The 26,264-nt window shown below is 43.0% G+C and overlaps 1 protein-coding gene across 1 annotated transcript in view; it reads left to right on the top strand.

Annotated features, from left to right (window-relative positions):
• The window catches only part of SORCS3 (sortilin related VPS10 domain containing receptor 3), a 304,363-nt gene that overhangs the window by 117,579 nt on the left and 160,520 nt on the right, over window positions 1-26,264 (top strand). The window contains exon 3 of the mRNA XM_055720617.1: window positions 23,607-23,706. Coding sequence (XP_055576592.1) covers window positions 23,607-23,706 — 100 coding nt within the window. The remainder of the gene's footprint in view (window positions 1-23,606; window positions 23,707-26,264) is intronic.

Here is a 26,264-nt window from a genome sequence, read left to right as displayed (position 1 = left end):
ACATCTTTCAAATATCTGAAAAATGATTGCTAGAGATACAATGCATGTTTGCAAAACAGTAATAAGAAATACAGACGACAGTTGTTCTTATCTTTGGAGACTAACAGTTTCTCTGGAAGGATGATCTGTCATTGCTGGGACCACAGTCAGTAAAGAGGTAGGTTTCTGCATCTTGTTTTGCTGCTGGAGATCCTTCTCTGGATTCTAGTTCACCTGTTCAGCAACATGGTAGTTATCATGAATCAGGGCAATATGCTTTTGTGAAAATCCCATTTGGCAAAGCTTTGAAAGAGTATCTATGGAGCAGGAGAGCCAGGGCGTAACTAGCTTTGGGCAGCACATGGCAAGGGAAGAGCTTGGTGCTGTGCTTCAGGAGCTGGACTGGCAAGACTTGTGGTACTTGGCACATGGTTGTGGGCCACCTGTCAGGTTGCACGCCATGCTGGGCATTATGTTTCCTTCCAGACTGCAGAGCAGCCAAAAAAAAAAAAGGCTTTTTTCCCCCCTGCAAACAGCTTTATTTTGGAAATGGAACAGTATGAATGTGGAAGACTGAAGGCATCCTTGATTTGATCACCACACTGGTACACCTATGCTTGATGTTAGTTGTCTCTTGGCTGAGTGGATAAGGGAAGACTGGTGCAATGTGAGGGAGCTGTTGGGGTGTGGTGACAGTGCTTGCCTTTACTGTTTTTCATCAATCCACAGTCACTGCAGCCAGCATCTTGGGAAAACTGTACCTGGCACAGTGCCCCCTCTTGCTTCTGCATCAGTTCCTTTCTAGAAAATGTTTTTGTTTGGACCAAGTGTAAGCTGACAGCAAAGATGTTTTCACTTCTCTCAAAGGATATTTTTTTAAAGGGCAAATAATGCCCAGAGCAGGACTTTACTGTCCCTTCCTTTTTTTCTGGTGACAAACAGATTACTTTTCCTGCTATTTTTTATTTTCCTATTTTTGCTGTTCCCTAGACTTTCAGCTGCTATCAAAACTCCCAAGTGGCTTTTCCCCAAATGCATGCAGGTGAGCTTTTAAATGTGAATTGCTTGGTATAGAAATGAGTATCGGTTGCTATATTTAATTATGCAGTCTTCTGTAATGTGTCTCCAACAAGCATTCATCTTGTGGATAGTAATTATTCTTAGCATGCCCATCTGAGCAAGATTATGCTTTAGTAATTGGTTTTGAATCCTATATCCATTTTATTTGAAGCAGCACTCTCTTTAATCCTTTCTATCAATGTTTGGGGATTGAAGGTGAGGTGAGCATGTGGCAGGAGCAAGGGAAGGATTTCTCTTTTTCTTTGTTAGGATGCTGCCAAGCTGACATGGTAGAAGTGGAAGGTGGCTGCTTGCGAGCACAGATGATGAAAACTAAGGCTGCTGGCTCATTTGTGCTGCACACTGATACACTGTGCATTGAGGCAGCCCAGGTGACACTGTCAGCAGGCAGCTTGTGCAGACCCTTATGCTATTGCTGGCCCTGGAGCTGCAGTGAAAGTGGGAGACTCTCCCTCCAGTGATGCAGGGCCACGCTGATGATACTACTGTTACTCATCTGCAATGGAAGTGTGATGATTTCTCTTTGTGGCTTAGGTACGGACCAATGGTCTGGCAGTCTTGGGCAGCAGGTGGTCAAATAGCTCTTCATGCTTTTGAAATGGAAGTTATGATGCTTTGGCTAAGTGCCTGTATTGGACAGATCTGAATGTAATGTAGGGAACTGAGTTGTGGCTTATTTTCCTTCTCTCTGCTTATTTAGTCCTGTTGGTCACACTAGCTCTTTTATTTATGCAGATAAGCTCAGAAGATGCTTTCTGCAAAGATGAATTAGATATCTGATATCTCCTTGCTCATCTCCTCCTCTCTCTTCAGTGGGGAAACTGAAGCAGAGGAGTTGACAACAAGGTATTTTCATGATCCCAATAAGTGCATTCAGCCAGAGGTAATAACTCTTATGGGGAGGAAGAAGAAAAGAGTAGATGCTTGTGGCTGCTGACAGAACCATGTGTGGAAGCTCTTTGTATTGCCCTGATGTTTTAATAGAACCCCTCAAACTCAGCACATTGTAGCCCTTTGCCATTCATTGTTTCCAGTATGTCTGGGTACCTCCAGAGATCTCCTCTTTTTGAAAGCTTGTCTGGTAACCTGCTCACTCTTCTCTGCTCTGCACGGTCCATCTGCTGAGGTTTGTGGAAGGACAGGGAGCAGAGAACCCTTCATTCTCCTGAACTCCCTACCCTCTGACCTGTACAGCATTTATGGAGGCACTAGACTTGGAAGAGTTCTTATTCTAGGGAAACATGGCATCCACTGCTAGATCATTCCCTAAAGCAAAGGGCCTTGTGTTCATACAGCATAGGTGATAAACAGAGCTCTAGGGAGCAACCAAAATCTCTGTTCAAAGACTGGTTGATAAAGTCCTCGACTCGGCAACAAAAACCAATCTGGCAAACTAAGGTAACCCCTTAATTCTCTAGAGGCAGATGAGCTGCTTGCAGAGTCTCCGCACCACTTACTGCTTCCCCATGCACAGTGTTCATGTCAGCTTCCAGTTACTGAACGTGTTCAGTCCAAGGCAGGTGTGCCCTGAACTAATTTTGTCAAACTAGATGGGTACAAGTGGCTAGTTTGAGATTCATAGTTCCATTTGGAGTCTTAAAAACATGGCAGCTGTCACATCTTATTACAGATGAGTGTTAAGGTGGAGGTAATTTTGAGTAGCATGATACATCTAGTTCCTGGCAGGGGGAAAAAATTGCATTGTGCCAGTGAACTTTGCCATCCATGAAAGGTTATTCCTACAAGGGTTGATATTCCATTTGCAGAAAGGAATTTATAATTGTGCTTGCTCATACAAGAGATGTAACAACAGCGTTTCTGTGAAGGGAGTGGAAAGACAGATGAAGAATTCTTGTTTTCTGCTCAGGAGAGGTAAGATGGATACATATTTTAGAACATGGATTTAGCTGTCCGCTGTTAGAAATGAGGTCAGGAAGCCCTGTGAGTAGAGACTTGGAAATAGTTACATTACCATGCAGCATTTCAAATCAAATTTTAAAAGTGTGTTTATTTTGGTTGGTTTTGGTTCATGGTGGTGTTCTGGTTTGGGTGGGTTCTTTTTTTTTTTTTTCTTTTTTGTTTTGTTTTGTTTGTTTGTTTTCTTCTGCTGGGAAGACCAGTGGGATTTTTCACCATTAGCAGCAGGCATCTAAGGGAGTCTTTGGGCTACTGCAAGGCATGCTATATGTTGGAAGTCTCTGCAGAGGGAGGCCAAAGGCTTGCATAGACTGAGAGAAGATGGTCATGTCTGGAGAACACAAACCTGTGTTGCTGGGCTTTGTTAAGAGAGTGCAGAAAGAATAAGAGAACTGTGGTGCTTTCTGCCAGAACAGTTGGGCCCAAAGACATGGCTTGTCCTCTTGAGTTTGTTCAGTCTGATTGAGTCATGGCTCTTGAGTGCAGCCCAAGTAGAAAGCTTAGATGAACAAAGGGAGGCAGGCAATGTGTTGTTGCCTGGGACACTTTCCTCTTGATCACTTATTTTTGACCCCCTGTGTGACACTGTGGTGTGGGCACAGTTGAGGGTGGCTCAGATCTGGAAGTGGTGGCTGGTGAGTGATGAAAGGGAAGGGACATTGCTGTTGAGGAAATGCAATGGTGGTCTGACTTGGGCACTTGGGTCTGCTTTTGGGGAAGGCAGACATCACTGGGAGATTTTTGGTATGCTACAGGCTTCTTGACGATTATGGGCAAGTCAAAAACCAGTCAGGACCCCATGTCCAGAAGATGTCATGGTTATTTAGTTACTTAGTTGTCCCATTAGTTACTTCTGTTGGTGGGGAAAGCTGTGTTCTACAAAAGATGAAATACTGGAGTACTCTTAGATGTGGTACTACATTGCAAAGATATGGGATCAGAGTAACAGGATGATTCAGACCTAGCTTTTTCTCCCCTTGTGGGGCAGGAAGCCTGAAGCCAGATGTCTGAAAATCAGTGATGTGGGCATGTTCCCTTGCAGTTTTAATGAAAAACATTTGTGTCAGTTCCTTGTTCATTGGGCCTGATTCTTCCCTCCCACGGAGGAAATTTTCATTCTGGGATCTGTGCCTGTCCATCTTTGGGACTTGGCAAAAATTGCGTGGGCTTGGGGAGTTATTTCACACTGAGCTCTGTCCTCTATCTATCTGGAGGAAAAAAAAAAAAAAAAAAATTCTTCTTCCATCCTTTTCTTTTTTGTTCTTTGGGGGCAAAACTAACTTTCCAAGACAGAAGATGAATTTGAGATGCTGCTAACAGGAGGGGAGGTAGCTTTCTCATGCAAGTGTACCTCCACCAAAGGCTGAACACATGGTGAATGTGGCTGCTAGCATTAGGAATAATTGTTAACATCCTGGAGAGCTGTGATGAGGGAAGATAAGGACCGGCATGCTCTGCAAGCGATAGTCACACCATCAGCCTTTAAAGCCAGACAGTCTTTCATTTTTATTATAATTGTGGCATCTCTTTAATTTCCTTGGCATAATGCACTTAATCCATAATTATAAAATACGCAACTAGCCCTTGGCTTTGCTGTGTTCTCATAATGTGAGAGTGATTCTGTGTTTTTATTAATTTAACTTTCTACAAGCTAACAGATTGTCATAAAGGAAAACAGAATTTCTCAACCAGTACAGCTAATAGCTGTATTTCAGCAAAGGCCCCATGGTACATGTTGAACAGTAACTACCACTCCTGTGCCACTTGCAGTTTTTAATTGAATTTCTATCCCATGGATATCATGCCAGAGCCATTCGTCTGCTCCACTAAGTCTTCTGATATTAAACACGTTCTTCCAAGTTATTATTGTAGTACAAATACTGCTCGGCGGTTGATTTGCATTACCTATGCACTGGTCTGGTGGAGGTAATGTGGTGCAGAAAAGCTTAGCTTGCGTAGGCACAAGCTAAGGAATCATATTATTATGGATAAAACTATTGCACTGTACCTTTCCACTTCTTTTCTTGTGGGAATGATGGGATATGCTCTGCCTGTCCTGCTCAGAGTGAGACACTGACATTGGAAGAACTATTGTACAGCTGTGTGATGGTCTTGGAACTTGAATGGAGACCTGCCTGGCTCATCAAATATTTATAGTCTTTGGTCTCCAAGGAAATGGCTCTTGACAGCCACCATTTGCAGCACAGCAAAAGTCTTGTTCCACGGTTCACCATGTTTATCTGGTGTTGATGAATAGAAGTCACAATGTTTGTGCAAAGAGTGCAGGGTAGACCAGTGCTGGGGGCAGAGCTGGGAACAGGTTATATCTCCCAGTTATGTGCGTGGAGCAAATTACTCCTTGTTTCAGAGATGGTGCTCTTGCTTAGAGGCTGTGAGTTTTGGAACTGACTGTCCTGACATGAAGTTGGATGAGACTACCATGTGGTGGGGTCTAAATAGCTTCAGAATCTGACACCAGTGAAACGGTGCTCTCAGGTTCAGTGTCTGGAACTGAGGGGATCCATAGTTTAGACTTACCTGTTACCTTAACTTTGCCCTTTTCTTTCATCTACGTAACCTTTTTTAAAAGATGAGTCAAAAAAATTGTGTTTTGTGGAAAGATATGATTTCAGCCCCACTTTCCCCCTGCCAAATTCAGAGACTCCTTATGTCTGACAGTGTATTTATTATACTGGAGCATTACAGTCTATGACTAATGACTCATCTCTAGGTTCTTCTTACTGAAGGGTGTCTGTGGCTGATAGCGTAGAACAGATGAAAGCAGGGTAGTGTTTCCATTTAAATCAGGGGAAGGGTCTGCATAGCTAAACTGTTGAGGAGGGAAGGTCTGAACAGTGTTCACTGGCTGTCAGTAAGAAAAAGCAGAAGGAATGTCTTCGTTCCTAGATTAGAAATGAAACACTATCCTGCAAAGCTCTTGATGGGAATTTTCTCAGGAAGTGCAATGAAAATTGCAAGTGTGCCATGCTGAATATCAATTGCATGGAAATTCTAATGTGCAAAATTAAAGGTGATTTCTCAGCATGCTTCTCCCCTCTCTGCTGTTTTCTATTGATTAATATACCAATTCTATTGGGGAATTATTAATTCAGTCACCTGAGAAGTTATAGTCACCCCAAACGTGGGCTCTGGTGTTGCTACCACCCAGCTGAAGTTGGGGCTGACTGTGTTAAACCTGGCTCCTTTTCTGCTCAAATCTGAAGACTGCACAAGTCAAGAGAGACCTCAGGACCTTGAGCAACTGGTTGAGGGATCAGGAGCACAAGTAGTGTTTTATTCTATTCTGCCAGTTGCAGGGAATGATGGTGTGTGTAAACAGAAAGTCATGCAGATGTATATGAGGGAGGTCATGGAATCACCATCCCATCCTTGGAGGTACTGAAAAAAACACATAGATGTGGTGTTTAGGGACATGGCTTAGTGATGGACTTGGCAGCCCTGGGTTAGTGGTTAGACTTGATGATCTCAAAAGTCTTTTCCATTGGAGATGATTCTGTGATTCTCTGCTCGCTTGGTTGTGCTAGCAGGGTGCAGGGAAGCACTCAACTAGCCTGTTCTTGGTTTGATGTTGTGCAAATACATAATGGTTGTTAGTGTCTGGCCTTCAGCATATTAAAAAGGAGTTCTCAGGAGATGGGAGCACTGCTGCTTGCCTGCAGCTTACTGGTGTGAGGTTGCAGGCAGTGTCAAGGCCCCCAGGCTGCTGATAACTGAAGAAAAGTTGATCTCAATACTCCAGCCATAGGTTTCAACTAGGAGCCATTCAGTTTCTTTTTAAAAGCATTTTGGAATATAAATTCTCTTAATGGTATATAGATTGTGATGACAAGGTCTTGGCTGCATAGTAACTTTTCACTGTTGTAGGGATTGAAGGGCATCTGGGTGCTGCTGATGAGGGAGTTACTGAATCCTGATCAATGCAGCTGCCTGAGGATATCCTTGATGTCCGAGGAACTGCCATCAAAGGTGTAAGCCTTGCTTTAAGGACAGCATTTGCTGTATTTACATGCTGCTTTTTGGATGGGAGGTTCATGGGACAATCCTAGGTTTAGTGCTCACTGCCTGGATTCAACCTGCTTTTAGTTTTCTGTGCCCTATGAGTTCATCCAGGCAGCATTTGAAAGCATGTAGCAAAATCACATTTAGAGCCTGTCTAAAAACCATGATCTGAAAAACTCTGCCTCTTTATCTTCCTTGTAAGGTTGCAACTCTGATAGTAGCTTGTGACAGCAATTATTGATGGCGTCATTAAGGATGAGATCCCATTCCCTGCAATGCATTTAATATTTTCCCCCCTTTTTTGCAGTGGGGATATAGATAAGTGGTGGCAGAATGAGATTTAAAGAAAGTGAAGACAGGGCTGAAAGAAACCCATGTTTATCGTTGCCCTTATCTGTGAGGAACGGAGATTAATTCATGAAAATATTTTGTGTACTAGAGTTATTAAAGTGTAATCTTTGCAAAATAATGACTTGTAGCAAAACCTTATTTTTCTCTGTTTTCAGCATCAGTTATGTAGTAAAGTATGGACAAAGAAATAACCCCTTCAGATAGTGATCCCACAACCCATCTGCTTGAAAAGACAGCTGCTCTTTCACCATGGTACTCTGATTATTACAAACATTGTTTTAAAGCTTAGCAGCTGTGTAATAGATGCAAATGTACATGATGTAATATCTCTTTCGGCGTTCCCTCTTTGAATAATCACAGCACTTAAGTTGCAATATGAACTTTATTGATCCATGATTGTAGCTCATTAACATGGAAGTATTCTCTCACTTCGGAGTCAAGCACAAATAAACGTGTGTGTCTAAAATGGAATCTGGGGAAAGGACTTTTTGACTGCATGGACTGTGATTAATAGAAGCACACACCAGGGGGGTTAAAGAGGTATTGGGAGGGGAGGGAGGGGGTGGAATGGATTGGGGGAAGCTTGGTTAAAGCTTGGCCATTTTCCTGTAGTGGGAAATACCTGTTCATATTTGCAGCTGGCTAAATGATGCAGGTCCACTGTGGTGCTTAGTTAAAAGAGGGTGATGTGAAGTGAATGTTCTGATGAACTGTATTGATGCTTCCAGTTTTGGCTGTGAGAAATAGTTTCTTTTGGACATATACTAGCTGAGGGTCTAATGTTAAAACATGAGCAGCGTACTCAAGGCAGTGGTGCAAATCCAGTAGGTTTCCTGTCCAGACATTCTCCCATGGACCTTCTGAAGGGGCAGAGGTGAGGGAAGAGAGGTCACTTGCTCAGAGCTGTTGGTCACTCATCCCTGCCCTTATCCTTTGCAATAAACTGCAGAGATGCATCGCTTTCCCTACATGTTGTTATGCTCCGTGTGTGTGTGCGCAGCTCACTGACATCTCAGTCATGACCAAATGGTTTTGTTAGAAATTGTGGCACCATGTGAGCCTTCCTCTTTTGTACCCATATTTCATTTTCTCCTCCATCCTCAGAGTAAAACCTGTAGAGGTGTACGCAGACAAGTCTGCAGAACTGCCCCTGCACAGAGTTGTTGATCAGATCCCTGTTAAATGCGGGGGGGCTTGTTTCCAGAGCATTTCTATACAGCCTGCAGGAAGATTGAGTCCCAGAACGTTAAACTGGATGTTAAAACATACCACGTGCCTTCTGGTAAGGCAGCTGAAAAGGATAGAGAAAGGGCCAGTGATGAGCTGCCACTATTTCTTAATTAATCACAGGCTATTGCAAGCTGCCTTCTGAAAGATGGGCAACCCTTTATGCTGACATTATCCCTGAGGTCTTAATGGTGCCCTCCAGGAATGTAGTATTCTGCTTCATTTTCTCATTGGCTTTTGAAGCATCAGGTAACCTAGAGTGAAGGGAAAAAAAAAAAAAGAAAAAAAAAGAAGCCATTTCTCTCCTGATTTAAATAATGGCACTGAAAGAGCTGAAGTGCCACTGCTTTAAAACTGTCCGGGGCTGTGAGTGAGCCATGCTGGGTTAGAATACAATTAAAGATACACTGCACAATTTAATGAGCTCTGCTCTAATTTTTTTTGAGGCATGAATCCATGGACAGTGCTGTCAGAAACATGAGTAACAGTTGGTTCATCAACAGGCAGATATCCTGAGTGGGACTGGGGCCCAAGTTCAAGTAGAAAGCATGGCCAAAGGCTCAAAACATACTGAGTTATAGACTTGAATGCTACAATAGAGAATTATGTTGATGGACTCTGAGCTCTGGCATAGCACAGGGCACGGGATCTTGCACAGTAAGTCCAATCTATCTGTCATTGCTAAGAAAGCGTGGATCTGAGTTTACAGTTTTAAATGTCTTCATCTATGTGAACCTTTGTAGGAGATGCCATACTCCAACCTGGGTGGTTGGAAGAACAGCAAAATATGCCATCATGTGTAACTGGCAAAAAGTTCACAACCACTGGGAAGTCTGTGGCAAAGTAGGAACCTTGCAGGTCTTCCAAGACACTTTCCAATGCCTTTAGTACAACAGAATTCTTTCTTCAGTGAACCTCACAGTATATGTATTGGATATTTGTGTTTGATCCTTTTAATAAATAGTTATTATTAAATCCAAAGCCACCATGAAAATCCATGGTGTATCTGGAAAATCTAGAAAAAGGACTTTAGCATCTTGGATTGTGGACAACTTTCCCCTTCTGTTTGCCTTGATAATATGCAGGGTGCTTAGCTCTTCATAAATTCCATTTAGTTAAAGTCATGCCTTTAACATGAATAAGAACCGCATTTTTAGCACACTGCTTGAGAGCAAAGGCATAAGGGATATATATCCTTGTATTTCAGGGCCTAAATAAAACTGTTATTCATCTAATACCTTATACCATCTCCTGGAGGAGTTACCATTCTGCAGTGTAGTACTGCAGTTAATTCTCAATTTGAAGAAGTTTAAGTTGGCTTTCTGACTACTTCTTGAGATAGCCTATATGACTGGTGTCTTCCAGTGCTTCCTTTTTTTTTCCCTGGGTCTCAGCCTAAGATATCCTTCCTCCTGAGTTTGAAGGGAAAGTGCATTTCCTTGTGGTCTGTTTACTATTCTTTAATTAAAATGACAATCACCCAGCTATCTCCTGGGGGACTTGCTGAAGCCAATTGACTTTTCAAGCTGTTCCCACTTTATTGATCATCTGTCTGAAAAAATTGCAACACGTTTATTCTCCCAAGACAGTGTTTTGTGTTCGAGCTTCTGAGTGCCAAGTGCAAAATATGACAGGAAATGGAGGCTTTTCTGGGGTAGAATTAAGCTTGCACCACTGTGGTTTCAAAGATATTAGGCAGTGAGGTCTTAGGGTATGATGGTGCAGGAGTGATCAGTTGTGTGCTTTCTGAGATGCTCCCAACTCACAAGCAGTTGGTAGGGAAGAGGGGGATTCCCCAGGTTGAGCGTGTGCTGTATGGATCACAATCATTTGTTAACCTTGATAAATAACAGTCTTACCTCTTTGGAAAGTCTGTATAGATGCAAGCTTAGACCTCAATTTCTGCATTTTGAAGACATGCTAACTAGAATTGAGGCTGTTAATCCTTGTGCTCGGGGAATGAATGACTTGCACTCAACCAGGCCTAGTATGAAATATCTACATGCAGTATAGCACTGCATTTAATTGTATTGTGAGAGGCTTAATTCAGCTGCTGATCTGAATGCTGCTCAAGCCAAGAAACTGGGTGACAGATGACTTGTTTCTTCCATTTTTGCACTTATATCCCTGTCCTTATATTTCTCAACCAAGTTTCTTTGCTATGAGGAACTAAAAGAAGATGTAGTGGCATAACGTGACTGTCTGGATGAGAAAGGAAGAAATTAATTTGGGACCATTCAGAACAACCTTAGTTTATTGCCCAGAGACCCAGCTGTATAGCCAGGCCACTCTGCAAAGTAGTGCAACCTATATAAGTAGTGCACTGTCAGCTGTGTAACCCAGCCTGAGAATTCGGTCTTGTGAATTATGATGTCTATATTATGAGATGCTCAAAAACATTGGTTCAGAAGGCTGGAAGGGTTTACAGGCCCTGTCATGGATATCTCAGTGGTAACTGGAATGAATAAGCCTCAGAAGGTTCAGGAATGGGTTGGGTTTGTGCGTGTGTGTTTGTTTATTATGTTGAAAGAGAGGTTGTGCTGCAAACTGTTCTGGTGGGAAAATGTCATTGCAAAAAAAACTGTTCAGAGCAATATTAGCCTGAGACTTATTTGTGTTCTTTTATAGATCCAAATTCTCTTTGCTTCTTAAGAAAACGGAGCTTGCACTATTGCTTTGTCTTGTCCATTCAGGTTTAAACTTCTGAAGTTTTTTAGAAAAGCAGAATTCTCACAAATGCAAAATTGTGGAATGTTTGCAAAACCCTAGTTATCCTCTTGTTAATGTTTCTATTAGTCTGTATGTTTATAGATATACACAGATATAGTAGATCCTGAGCTTTATTGTGTAAACTCGTGTAGATCTGCCTATATTACTCATTCACTTGAATGTAGTAGGGTCACATTGACTTAAACTAATAGGGGATCTGGTGCTGTCTTATCAGTTGTAGAAAAGTAGCATGTGGAGACTCTCAGTCAAGTTGTGATGGGAGATAAAGATATGTTCCTAAGTCTAGAAGGGACTTCTGGCACTGTCAATCCTCAGCCGTCTCAGGTGGCTGCATCTCATGAGCTTTTTATTTTCTTTGAAGAACAGTAAGAGCAAATCTTTCCCCAGGAAGCTAACTAGATGGGAAACCAGAGTGCTGAGGAGCCTTGCCTGGGGGTCAGGTCAGATTTCTGTGGTATTTATAGTCAGGTTGTGTGGGTGTACTGCTGGGGGCAGTAACCTTTGTGGGCCACAAGAAGGGGAATTGCAAGTAGACATAAGGCTTGTAGTATCAGGGTCAGCTGAGGTAGGGAATGGAATGTCTTCCAGGCTGTCTGTAGAAGTTGCTTTGGGAATTGTCTGCAATTTTTAATACCTGTGTCTAAGGAACTGGACTAAACTACCTCCATTACTGCCCTCTTTTTTTTTTTTTTTTTAACTACATCAGTTTTGCAAAGATTTGCTGATATTTTGAAAAAGTAAACATGCCTTGCATTACATTAGAGATGACTCAGATTTATCTAATATCCCCACAGTACTGCTGACCACCAATCCCAAAGGCAAGTTTCTGGCAAACCCTGGCCACAGCTACCTTCTCAAGGGACATGAGTGGACACTGGTGTTTCCCAGTTGGGGAACTGAGATTTGAGTCACCTGTCCCCCTGTCTTAGAAGGGTGAGGTGACCTAATGTCAGGGTAGTTTGTATTGCCCAGTGTGTACTCACTGAGTGGTTGGAAGGACTTCTTTGTAATCCACGTCTAGCACAGAGATACAGATTTTAGTGATGAGGCAGTTCCATAGTCTTTGCTCAACATTTTGTTCAATACACATTTAAGGAGAGTTCCAATTTAAATGCATCTAATAGTATGGATGTTAAATTGAACCTCTACAATTGCTTCAGAAAATCCTACTTTCAAAGTGCTTTCCTTTTGCTACAAAATAATGCAAATTAAAATGATTAGCTACCTAACAGAATCATTACAGAGGCATTTTTAACTATAGTAATAAAAGTAGAAAAGGGTCTGAGAAGGACCTTGTTTCTAATTAATATGTGATTAATTAATGAAGCTTTGTCATCAAAGCTGCCTTTTATCTTTGAGGCTTTTAAAGTGTCCTCTAGACCAAATTTCTTGAATATGCCTTGATAATGCCATCTTTGCTGAGTCAGTCAAGTGCTTGGAATCAGATCAGTGTGCTGCCTTATCAGGGATGCATAAAACACCTCTTTGGAAAATTAGAATACATCAGAATCAAGAACACGATAAATATGTCAGATCTTTTAGACAGTACTAATGTGAAGTGAGTAATGATAAGGTATAATTCTTCAGATCTGTACAAAATAATGCTTTTACATAGATTTCACAGTAATGAAATGACCAGAGCAGAAAAAGGAGAGGCCTTTGTGAAGCCAGGTTGTCTTAGCTCCAGATGGCCCTCATTTAATGGCAACTGAACTGTGTCTTGGGTGGTGTTTGCAAGGATGTGATGTCCTAGTCTCAGGTCAGCAGTAAGATGATGATCCAGATTCTGAGGTCCCTGCTGAGGCTGCTGATATTACGTGACACCTGCATAGTTTTCATGCTTCTGCATCTGTGAGGTACAGTTTCTATCAGTGGGCATCAACTTTGCCTGGCCACAATAAGGATTGCCAGCAGGTCATCCGTGGTGTAATGGGGCAAGCGTGCAACGAAGGGAAGTGCTTATCCCAGCTTCTGAGGAGAAGCCGTTTCACATTTCCCCAGGTCTTTGATTATATTCTTGATTCTGCCAGCAACCGTTGGGAAATCCATATCACATTTCTCTGCTTATCTCTGCTTTCTTCGCTTTGTAATGCTATAGAGTGCATCAGTCACAGTGGAGTCCTGATACCATTTGGCACCTATTTCTAGGAGTAATTCTCCTACATATCCCCACAGAATAACATTTAAAACATAAAGCACTGCTACATTACAACAAATTATGAACTTTTGATCTCAGCAAGGATGACTGAGGCTCTTCCCTTCATTTGTACTGGCAGTTCAGTGCATGAACTTTTCTAATCCATTTAGTTTGAGATAAACCTTGCCTTGTACTAGCCATCTAACAGTTGAGTTTGTCTTACTGTTGTTCTGGTCTCCCTTTACATTGAAAGGAGGAAGACACCCTAAGAAAGCAATACAACTTCACCTATTTTAGGGTGAATAAGTCATCCTCTGAAGTTAACAGTCTCTGTCTGTAGTTAGAAAATGAGCACAGGCTTGGGAGCTGGATCTAAATACCTAGTTTGTAGGTAGCTAAATTTAAGATGAGATAAATGACCATGATATAGGGAAGATGGAGTCTTACAGCTTTGGAAAGTACAGTTATTTTAATATCACAGTGGGAGGCACCAATCTTTGTTGCTTTTGTGCCTCCTCATTTTGTGGGCTATTCTGCGACAGAATATAAAGCGATGCTTAGTAACCAGTACACCTGCAGCCTGCTTGCTTTGATCAGGATCTCAGGTTCTCTAAAAGCAGATCATACTTTGCCATAGGCTTTTATAGTTCAAGATTTTGCTTGCCATGGAGTGTTAGGATCTGTCAATTTGGTTTGTGTTTATCCCTACTTTAGAGGACAGATTTTTGCCATCCTTTGGCAGAAACAAAATGGTGAGACATCTTCAGAGCTGTGTTTAGCCAAATCTGTGTCCCACACTAGCTGAGGTATGCTGCCTCTAAAAGTCCTAGACCAGGGAACATCACACTCTGCTCAAAGTGGTTCTTTGGTTTGATCCAGTAACTCCTACTTCTGCTTTGCCAAGCATCCTTCACTTCCTCTGCCATTCTTTTCCTGCAGAAAACCCATTTCCTGCAACCCTTCTGCCCTCCTCCTTTGTGTCTCGAAAGAGGCTTTTGCAAGTTGGGGTGGTATGACAGATTATTTTAGATCTGAAACTGCTTCAGCATTTCCACAGAAATGGTGTATCTGGAGGTAAGGGGAGGCCTGGATGCATAAGAGAGAGGAGGCTGGGAAAGGACAGCCCATTTGCTGATGGTGAATGCTATTTAGGCACCCAATGGCACATTGGTCTGGGTAGTCAGGGACTGTGGAGGATATCCAAAGCACCACTGTATTCCTACAGGAGAAATACAAGAGTGATGCAAAAACACGGCTTTCAGGTTAGCCCTCACCATCCCTGTAGGTTAAATATATAAAAACATCTCCGGAGACTGTTCATGCCCATCTGAGTAGTCATCCCTTGATGACTACAGTCCCCTTGCCTTGTGGGATGGTGTGCAAACGAAATGCTGATGAGCAATCAGCCCCTATAACTGTGACTGATATTCACACCTCCTGTGCTTTATTGTCTGTAAATCCAGAGCTGGAATATTCTGTATCCCTTTGTCCAGCCTCTGAGACATCCACAGTTCTCCCAAAGGCTTGCACTGGATAAATAGGAGAGGATACCTTTCCTGTCAGAAAGAAAAAAGAGAAGAATCTGCAAGAAAAAAAAACAAAAACCAACCAAGAGGAAGCCAGTGTTCCTAGTTAGCTCCTATTTCCTTCATTTTGAAGTGCAAATCACAATGACTAAATGCATCATGGCAGCTCATTTTGCATTGCCAGTCTCCACTGTACATTATAAATTGAAATTTATCAACAAATGTCGTCTTCAAGTCTTTTGGATGTTTGGTGATGGGGATTGTTGTTGATCAAAAAAGAAAGGGGGTGGAGGAAGGATGCTGGTATAATAGAAATTGAGGTGAGTATTCCGCTGCTTAGATGACATATAAACTGAAAGCAAAAAACCCACAATTTTTCAAGCAAAATTACTGAAACTGTGATCTGGTTGAACTTCTTTCTCCCAAATGGGATCTCTAGTTTTAGGCACTTTTGAAGCTTTGTGGAACTGAAAGTCCTCTGGAGCTGACAGGTTCCGGTTCCGGAAGTATTGACAGTGTAAACCCTTGTGTATGATGGCAGAAAATGGTTTTATTTAGGTAATTTTAAATACTCTGGGGTTTTGCTGATATGCTTGGATAGTTGTGGGTTGTTTTTTTTTTCAAGAAAGATCTTCCTCTTAAAGATTAGTTCCTGAGGCATCCATGACAAAAGATGTAATTTGGACTAGAAAGAGTAGTCATAGAATGATCAGAGACATTAATAGGTTGTACAAGGAGTGGCTAAATAAATGGAGTCTTCAGACTGGAAAAAAAATCATCTGTGAGGAATATGACAACAGTCAGTGAAATCACAAATGGCAGCATGGGGCGACATGTTTTTATTCTTGTTAAGTGGACACAGTGGGCTCTGAATTATATTATTAAGTTAAATCAAAAGAGAGCATCTCTTCATGCAACACACAGTTATGGTGTTTATTACCATGTGATAATGAAGTTGCCAAAAGTTTCCCTGTGGGGTTAGACAGATTTATGGAACTAAAAGCCCAGTGATGGCTCTCGCACACAAAGGTATCATCTTCAATTTAGGAAGTCCATGATATTGCTGTAGAAACTACATCGTGAAGCATTACCATATGCTTGTTCAGTTTCTGTTCACTTCCCTAGACTTCCACTGTTGTCCTTAGTTTTCTTTAGTGGGCTGGGGGCAAAGGAAGACAGCTACTTCTGTTGGCAGCTGTAAAATATTCTGGCTTTATATTTATTGCAGTCACTCTAAAATCATGGTTGGGTAGTGTCCTCGTTTAACCCCAGCTGGCAACCAAGCACCATGCAGACACACCCCTCCCGACCCCCCCACCCCCAAGGGATGGGAAGGAGAACTGGAAAGGAGTGTAAAACTCGAGGGTCCAGACAAGAACAATCCAATAGGTAAAGCAAAAGCCATGCACACAAGCAAAGCAAAACAAGGAAGTCATTCACCACCACCCCATCACCAGGCAGGTGCCCAGAGACCTCCAGGAACGCAGGGTTCTACCACATGCAATGGCCACCTGGGAAGACAAATGCCACAATGCCAGATGTCCCTGAACAATGATCCCACCAGTTTATATACTCAGCATGACATCACATGGTATGGAATACCTCTTTGGCTAGCTGGGACACAGCCAGGGCAGGTGACCCACTCCTAGTATCCCTCCCTTGCCCCTCCAGCTGTCTCGCTGGAAGTACCCAAGAAACTGAAAAGTTCTTGATTTAGTATAAGCACTACCCACCAACAACCAAAACCATCAATGTGCTCTCAGCATTGTTCTCACACCAAATCCAAAACACAACCCTGCACCAGCTACTAAGAAGAAAATTAACTCTGTCCCAGCTGAAACCAGGACAGGTAAAAACAAGCACTTAGTACGGTGTTTATGTTTAGCAAATGTGTTAAGTGAAAGGTTCACAAAATTCTGGCTTTGTCTGGGTTCCTAAGCAACCCTAAGAGAGGAAAGGGTGCTATCTAAATATGAAAAAGGCTTTGGGAGTGGAGTTTGTTCAGCCACTGACAGCCATCATCACCAGAAGCCAGGAGCTAGTCTAAAATCTTCAACAAGGAAGAAAAGGAATAATCTCAAAGAGTTCAGAGGCAGGGCCAGGGTGTGCTAAATGACTGATACCCTTTCAAGAAGGAGCAGCCCTCTACCCTACCAGGGGGTTAGTGGGACCAGTTTCCCACATGGTGCTGTAATTGTTGTGTGGTTGGCCTGGTTCCTGATTTAGGACTCTGTGCTCCAGTAAGAACCTATTTAGCCATTTGGTGCAAAGCAATGTGGTGGCGTTAGTGCTGAGCCACCTTTTGCCTGAGTCCTGAACCACTTATGAACCCAATGGGTAGCTGGCCAAAGGGGTTTACAGCTGAGGTTGCAGGGGGTGGTGAAGCTGGACTCTGACTCAGGAGAGGTCCCTTCTCAGTGTTTCATAGCTTCAGAAGGGTCTTTATCTCAAGGAGGTTAGTTTTTGGGTGTGGTGGTTTGAGCCCGGCTGAATGCCAGGTGCCAACCAAAACTGCTCTATCACTCCCCTCCTTAACCAGGTGGGAGAGAAAATATAAGGAAAAGCTCATGGGTCAAGATAAGGACAGGGAGGTCACTTGCCAATTACAGTCACGGGCAAAACAGACTTGACTTGGGGAAATTATTTTAATTTATTACCATTCAAATCAGAAGAATACCTTCCCCCCACCCCTCCCTTCTTCCTGGGCTTAACTTAATTTCTGATTTCTCTACCTCCTCCTCCCCCGGAGTGGCTCAGGGGGACAGGGAATGGGGGTTACAGTCAGATTATCACGTTTGCTCTGGTGCCTCTTCCTCCTCAGGGGGAGGCCTCTCACACTCTTCCCCTGCCCCACATTGGGGTTCTTCCCATGGGAGACAGTTCTCTCCGAACTTCTCCAGTGTGAGTCCTTCCCATGGGCTGCAATTCTTTGTGCCCTGCCCCGGTGTGGGTCCCCCCGCGGGCACAACCCCTCAGGCCGAGCCGGCTCCAGCCCGGCCCCCCCGCAGGGTCACAGGCCCGGCCAGGAGCTGCTCTGGGGGGATCTGCTCCACCGTGGGCCTCCCTGGGCTGCGGGTGGGGATCTGCTCCACCATGGACCTCCCTGGGCTGCGGGTGGGGATCTGCTCCACCATGGACCTCCCTGGGCTGCGGGTGGGGATCTGCTCCACCACAGACCTCCATGGGCTGAGGGCACAGCCTGCCCCACCATGGGCTTCACCACGGGCTGCTGGAGAATCCCTGCTCTGGTGCCTGGAGCCCCTCCGGCCTCCTGCACCGACCTGGGGGGCTGCAGAGCTGTTCTCTCACATAGTTTCACTCCTCTCTTCCACTGGCCCAGCTTTTGTTTTGTTGTTGTTTTCTGTCCTAATGTGCTATCGCAGAGGTGCTATCGCTGTTGCTGATGGACTTGGCCTTGGCCAGTGATGGGTCTGTCTTGGAGCCGTCTGTCACTGGCTCCATTGAACACAGGTGAAGCTTCTGTCATCTTCTCACAGAAGCCACCCCTGTAGCCCCCCTGCTACCAAAACCTTGCCATACAAACCCAATACGGGAGGAAGGGGAAGGGAGGGATGGAAACAAATTGTTTCACAAGCAATGAAAGTTTGGCAGCCTGACCTTGTGTTGTGCAGTTGGGTTCTTTGTAGCGTGTTAATATGTGATCTGTGTTTGAATGTTTTCCTGCAGCTGGATGTTCAGAAAGATGTGCCTGCTTTCATGTCTCATGGGATTTGGTTTCGTGCTGCAGCTTTTCTCTGAGTGCTAATAAGTTTGCTCTCCTTTCGCTGGCTTCTGATTTTCATGGAACTTGTAGAAACTTTGTTCCTCTTGGGTTTTTGTTTCTCTGTCAAACTGGGAGAAAATTGGCCCATGTGTAAAAACAAGAAGTTGTTTAGGATGTATGGAGAGACAGGCAGACTGCAGGCAGACAGTTTGCAGGCACATCAGAAGAGAAGCAAATGGGCTGTATGTGTTCCTGTTGTTCTCTGAAGTGCACAGAGAATCAGGATATTCTCCTGCTTATTTAGGTGGAGCTGTGCTCCACACAATTCTCAAAGTGGGTGTGTGTGCATGTAGAGGGACTCTGATCTGGAGATGAATGCATAAGCTTTAGTATCTTAGTAAAATGACTGAGAATCTAAAATCAAAATAAAACCTGCTCCTTCTCTACACACAGTCGGGACAAGTCACCGGCGCAGAGGAGAAGTCCCCCAACAGGAGAGTCAGTGGCACATGTACACTCCAGGAGGTTGACTTGTCCCTCCTGGCCATCCAATGCCAGCATTTGCAGCTCTTTTTCTTCTGACAGACTGATGCATATTTTATAGCCTATTTCCATAGCGGAGTAGTTGAGACTGAAAACAAACAAAACCACCTTTCTCTGCCTGACAGAGCTCTGAGGTAGAAACCATCCTAGAGGAGGACTCCTCTAAAAGCTATTCACATGGCATTCTCTACTTCTCCACACCTCTGCTTCATACCCCTGGGATGAGCAAGTTTTAGTACAATATTAAAGTCTACTGGCTCAGGTCTGTTTGTTGGATTCACAGGGAAGGTCAGGCTCAGATCTACAGGAACAAGATAGATTTTGTTAGCTCTTGGTGTACTGAGTTATGACCAGGTTTGGTAAAGAGAAGCTTCTCTGCCTGGGTGTGCCCCCTTGAGCCCTGCTCTGCCAGACTTGCAGGCTTGTCCCCCCCTCCCAGTGGTACAGCACTTGGGGCAGTGGTTAAAACAGCTCATCAGGAGAGGGCAGTGGACTGAAGCAGGTGATTTTCTTTCCCAGCTGTTTATAATGGAATACAGTTATGGAAGAATTAGCAGTATCCCGATAAATGAATTACATTACATCATAAACCTTGCTTTTCCAAAGGGAATACGCAGAATTTGGTGCCTCAGCCTCTTCAGGGAAAGCCCATACTTATCTGGTTATATGAATATGACACTGCATTGCACTGGATTGAGTCTTTCTTCATATTAACCAAGACTAGCAAAGAGATTCTTCCTTATGGGTAGTAGGAATTGCTAGTTATAAAACCTAAAAAGCTGAATTGGAGTATACAAAAGTCCATTCAAGACTGCACTATCCCTTAAGTTTTATTGCTTTCCACTGTGCAGTCTTTCTTGAGGTGCTGCCAGCAGCTTGGTTTGCAGGATGGAAAGCAGGATAGAGGGGGCAATGAAATGAGGTAAGATCAATGTATAAGGACACGTGGGACAAAAATGCATGGTCTGAGCTTTTACAGTGTTTGTCAATATAGCCAGAGTCCATTCCACATTGTAAGTTTCTGTGCTACCAGCAATGTAATGATGTGCAACAATTTGTTTTACGAAAGCATTGCTAATAACACTTGTATATATACACAGGCGTATGAGTATGTGTGGTTAGAAGTGATATGCAAATATCAACTTGAGGCTGAAGGCAATAACAGTCGTCCAAGATGATGAGACTCCAATAATGGTTTCGATAGAGCAACCCAGAGGGGAATCAGCTAGGCAGGATCAGTTTGCCATCAAAGGCCCAACTAAAGTTAAAGCAGGCATTTGGGGTGTGACTCATGGAAAGGGTCTTTTGTATCACTGAGTCTTTTGTCATTTTGATATAGCTACAACTATTCTTCCCTGCCACTTCTTTAATAATGTGCTTTGAAGTGGTTCCTATTCTGACCAGACTAATGGGACAAAACATGGTATCCAGTCTGCTTGCAGTGTCAAGCAACTGTAAGGACATGTGGGCTAGTTAATTTGCAGTTAAAGTCTTTCACTGCAAAGATAAGTAATTACTAAAGGAGGAGGGTTCAAATTAGGACTAAAGGCTGAGCCAGAACTGTTTTGTTCCATCTGCAGGTCTTTTCAAATGTTCAGGTGTGTGTTGCTAAAATTAGCTAGCTAAAGTTGTGATGTGGGTTTTGGTTTTCAATTTGGTTTTTTGTGTTGTTTGTTTGGTTTTTTGGTAAATACTTGTTTTCAAATTTGGTAGTTTGGTGGTAGGAGTTTAGCAGGTTTGAGTATCAGGCCATACACTAGATGATTATAGAAGCTGAGATGGCTAATTGTAGATGCCTGCTTTTGAAAAAACGAACCATTACCTATGCAAGCTTTCAGTTTCTTCATCTCTAGAATAGAGATAATATTTCCCAGTATGGCCCTTGGGACTTTGTTAGTTTGAATGGATTAACAGGAGAGAAAAGCTTCAGAGTCTTTGGATGGGAAAGTGCTGTGGAAATGCAGTGTATTATTGTGATATCCTTTGAGATGTTTCTGTAAAGCCAGTGGTGACTGTCTTGATAATAAAGGAAGCCTTGGAGAGGCTAACGAAATAATGATCCTACTTCCTTTCTAGCTGTTCTTTGAAAGGGCAAATGCAATGAGTGATAATGGTTTAATGAGAAAGAGTCATTAGGGCACCCAGCCTGCATCTTTAGAAGTGCAAAGCATTTTGGGAGATCTGAAAATGACTCTGAGAACAAAACCAAAGTAGCTCTGTTAGAATATTAAACTGTTATTTGTATTCTCTTTGAATGCTGATTGAAACCAGTGATCTCTTTCCCTGTCTGGTGGCTGGTACATGTGTAGTCACAAATGCAGCTTGTTCTGAGCTTCACTGCTGTTGGAAGGGTAAGATCAAGGAAGTACCTCAGTGCTTGCCCTCTGTGTGTTACCCTCCGCTTAGAGCTTAGCGTTACTTGAGGATTCCTGACCTGTTGAATTTGCATGTACAGGCAGCCTCGTGTAGTGGAATTAATTGGCCTGAATTATTCAGTTTTATTAGTCGAGCTGCTTTGGTTTCAAGTTTGGCTGGAGGGGGCAAGCTGTTAGGTTTTTTGGTGTGCTATTGAAACTTAGCGAGACAAGAGCTTCAAATTCTTTGGATGGGGCAGTGCTATGGAAATGCAGTACATTATTGTAATATCCTTTGGGATGTCTTTGAAGTCCAGTGAGTATCAATACTATGCATTAGTACCAAAGAGTATTAAGTGTAAATAGGGCTAGTACTAGGTCTATCTTAGTATTAAAGAGCTAAACCAGAAAACAAGGAAGCTGTTTAAGACTTGAAGCACCCCGACTGCTGAGTGTTCAAAGGAGGAAGGTTGTTTCAACTCATTTAAAGAAAGAACCAGTTTGCAAAACATTTAAGAATTGTGCTTGAAACATGCACAGAAGCAAACGTGTTGGAGCCACATGAGTGATAAAACAGGCTTTTGACTTTATGGGCCCTCTGACTTGGGAGACTGAAACCAGCTGTCTCATTTTGTGGCATGGCTCTTTTGGAGTCATTCTGGACTCTGCTAGCAGCAAGGGAGCCAGGGGGGCTGGGTGCGGAGTCTGGCATCATGTGGTTTCAGCTGCTGGTCACAGTGGCACTGCTGACTATGGTGCCAGAATATGTGCAATTCAATGGTGAATTGAACCATTTCTCTGTCAGACAGAAAAGGAATGAAGGATTGGTCTCAGGCAGAGCCATAAAGCTGCAGATGTTGGAGGCATGCTGAACTTGGAAAATCAGAAAATTACTGAAGCTAGTTACTGAGAAAGGCACTGAATTGCTACATGTTCTCTAATCACCTGTTTAGTAAAGGCGTGGTTAGAGAGGGTGGCAGGGGCCATGAATTCTCATCTTAATCAAATGGTAGGTATGTCTAGGTAGGTTTTTTGTGAGGGTGTTTCCATGCCTACCTGATAAGGATTGTGTTTGGTCTCTCCATATGATAGAAGCTGTGTAGGCTCAGGAGCCAGGCGCTCCCCACTGTTTGGATGGAGTGGGTGGACTTCTTGTGTAGGTTGTGACACCGCTCCTAAAGCAAGCTGGTGCTGACTACTCTTCAGGTGTGTGGTCTTGTACTAGGTAGCTGTTGATTTGTTCTGGTAGGAAAATCTTGTTTATTAGGAAAAGCTGAGTACAAAACCAGCAGAGAAACAAGCAGGGCAAAGTAAGGTTTCAAACATGCCCAGAAATGAGGAGGAGGAAGCTACAGAAAACCCTCTGTGACGAAGCAGCCCTTTTTCCCAGTCACGAATGGGTAATGCCACCCCCAGATCATCTGCTTCTCCGGGTGGGATTTGCTAGTGTAGGGGCCTGAATCTGTCTCTAACTCAGAAAAATTAAATGCCTGGCACGAAGTAGGATGGGGGTGACTGAGGACTCAAGATGCCAGTTCAGGCACTTTTTTATCTATACTTGAGTTCAGCTGTTACAATTTTGAGCCACATTTGGATCCCCATCTCCAAGTCAAAAATCAGCCTACCTAAATAAAACTGTTGTTGATGGGTTTAATTTGGATTCTTCTTTTGGATTTGTCTGAAAAGAGAATTTGTGCTAAAGGTGCTGCTGAGAGATTAGAGTCCTTTTATGTAGGTATCATTTGCAATCCCATAGTGGTACATGAAAACAAAGTCCATTTTCACTGGTGCAACCACAGCTCCCCAGGTACATAAGATCAATTGATGCAGAGACAGACCTTGCCCAAAAAGACTAAACTTTTATTCTCTTTTCTGCTGGCCACCCTGAACGAAACACAAAAGCTGTTTTAAGGGTAATAGTGTTCAAGCTGTAACTCTTAACGTCTGTTCACATAGTCATTTCCTTCCCCTGAGCTCTAATAACGATGTAAACTCTCTTTCTCTCCTCTTTTCTCCAGGTCAACAGACTATGGCACTACCTATGAAAAGCTAAATGACAAAGTAGGCCTGAAGACTGTGCTGAGCTACCTTTATGTCAGTCCCACTAACAAGAGGAAGGTAAGGGAGAGCCGTTGAGCTGATAGCTATAGAAACAAAATTACAACATCCTGTTCATTCTGAGAGGAATTATGATCCTGAAGTGAAATCTTTTGGTAATTCACAAGAGCTTAAATTTGCCATCCAACTTGCATTAGTGCAATTCCATGGAATCCAGTAGAACTATGCCTGTTTTACTTGTGATGGGGATGTAGCGCTTAATCTCCTGCTGAATGTGTTAGAGAAATAAAAGGGTTGCTTTTATTTCCTTCCGACTGTTACAACTTTAAAGAAGCTGAACTCACGCAAATGTTGCTGGGACTCTTGCTTACACTGGCTTTGGTTAATACATCTCTCCCTGCCTTCTCTGTCTCATTATTAGAAATACTGAGTAAAAGGCATTTATTTCTACATTTGGCTTTTTTGCCCTTTTATGCTTTCCCTAGTTAGAAGTTGGAGGTAAAGATGTAAATGACATTTTCATTGGTTACATCATGTAAGGGGGCTGAAAGCAGAATGTGGGTGGGAGACCTCAGATTTGATTTGAATGTGTAGGAGAGAAGATGAGGTCATAGCTTTCAAACCCCCTGCTCATGCTTCCCACGTGATGCAATTAAGGCTGCAGCTGGCTCAGAGCACAGCCCAGGAGTTGCTCCTCAGTGCCTTTTTGGTTTAAAATTATACCTGTGTTTATTCAAAGAAGGCAGTAGGACAAAGATGCTTTCATCTACCCACAAAAATCGAGGTGGGTAGGATGCAGCATGTAGCTAATTGCTGGCAGTGGAGTTGTGTTTGGATGGGGTGCAACCCAGCTGGCTTGATCTCTTCCAAACTGCCAGTCTCCTGTCCCCATCGATAGGTTTCCAAACTAGTATTTTGCTACTTGTACTGTTCTTATTACTACTATTGTGTTTACCGTTACTGGTCAGTCTACAGAGGTTTTAGGATTGATATTTATTTCAGTGTATGCAGCCTTAAGGCAGTCATAACTCTGATAACTTAGCAGCAACAATATGTGTGTGTTTAGTTGTATAGAGAAGAGGAAGAATGCAGTGGGCAGGGGTCTGCTATATTTTTTTTCTGATGCAGAAGCTGAATTGTGTGACAACTACCTTGACTTCTTTTTGCTGAGCAAAATGGAATTAAGATGTTTCATAATGAGCTCTCCTAGCCTTCACACCCCTCCCGTGTTCAATATGGTGGGCACTTAAGAGTTAATTCTTACTTGTTCTGTTTCCAAAGCAACTCTGCCCACCAAAAATCAGAGGCAATATGCTCAGTTACAATTCCTGCGTCACTGGTGTAAAGTCTCCCTCACAATTGGAGTACTAGGATATGTGAATATCTTCTAGCAATTTCTCAAGCTATCGAGCTTTACAGATTAGCAGTCTTTTCTCTCTCTATATATTTTTATATTTATTAATAACACCTACATTTCATCATAAAGTGGCATGCAGACCTATCTTTACCTGCTGTTTTCTTATTTCAGATGACAAGTTTTGAATATTTGGTTTTTTAGTCTTATGCCTTAAGGAAATAATTTCTGGACCTATCTGTTTGTGTTCCCTCTTCCCTTCTGGAAAATCTTTTGACATGGAGAAACAAGCTGTAAGGAAAACCCATAGGAAACCAGCTTCAGTGCTGGCTGCTGTGGGAGCAATTTGTTTCTATTCTTTCTACTTCTACTAAGTATATGGGCACAGTTACTGCGTATGGTTAAACAGCTGGCTTGTCTGAAGCAGAGCTGACTCTGCTTTGTTGACCATCAAAGCAATTCCAAACGTCCGTGCAGCATTTCAAAAATGCTTGAAGAAGGTGTCACTGAATTGGAGCATCTGGGATCTGTCAAATTCAGTTTCAGGTTTATTGTCCACCCACCTTACAGATTCATGAGTTTGTGCACAGCAAAAAATGCACTTGGATTGCATCTTGTTCAAGTCTGTCTGGGTGAGTATTGTTACAGTGGCTTGCAGAATAAGCAGCATGTTTTTGCTCAGCTCCTGAGGACAGCGACCAGTAATGAACAACAAAGCAGTAGGTAAATGAATTGGACTCCAGTAGACAAAGTCCAGATCCCTTGTGTTTCACCTCTCACAGTGCTGGCTAGTTGAATGCAATGCAGTGATGTCTTGTGTACTTCAAAAATAGGTCTTTGTCTGAGGCAATAAACAGGGAGGAGGGTACCAAAAGTAACACATGTGCATAGGGCCTGTGCACACACTGAATCATGCAGACCCTCTCCAGGCGAGATAGTTTCTCCTGAGGCTCCCAGGTACTGGTTGGTCTCTGCATGCCTCACAGCTCCTGTTGATTTTTTGATGGGTTTGCACACTGTTGCTAGCCCTGTCTGCTCATTAGTGCTCGGAGGATTAGCAGTTACTTGGAGGAGGAGAAAAGCTTTCCATACATTTATTCCTAATTGATTTACTAGTGAGAAGGATAATTACCTCTCAGCTACCCTGCAGAACTACAGTGGGAATTACCTGTCAGATTTCTTTGAAGACCCAAAATGCCTCTCTTCAGCTGTTAAATAGGAATTACGTATTCAGCCAAATACCAGTTATATAAACATAATTTAC

The sequence above is a fragment of the Falco cherrug genome, chromosome 9 (assembly GCF_023634085.1).
Source record: "Falco cherrug isolate bFalChe1 chromosome 9, bFalChe1.pri, whole genome shotgun sequence".
In the NCBI taxonomy this organism is placed as follows: domain Eukaryota; kingdom Metazoa; phylum Chordata; class Aves; order Falconiformes; family Falconidae; genus Falco; species Falco cherrug.
The sequence above is the reverse complement of the archived record's forward strand: the minus strand, read 5'-3'. Positions and strand labels throughout refer to the sequence as shown.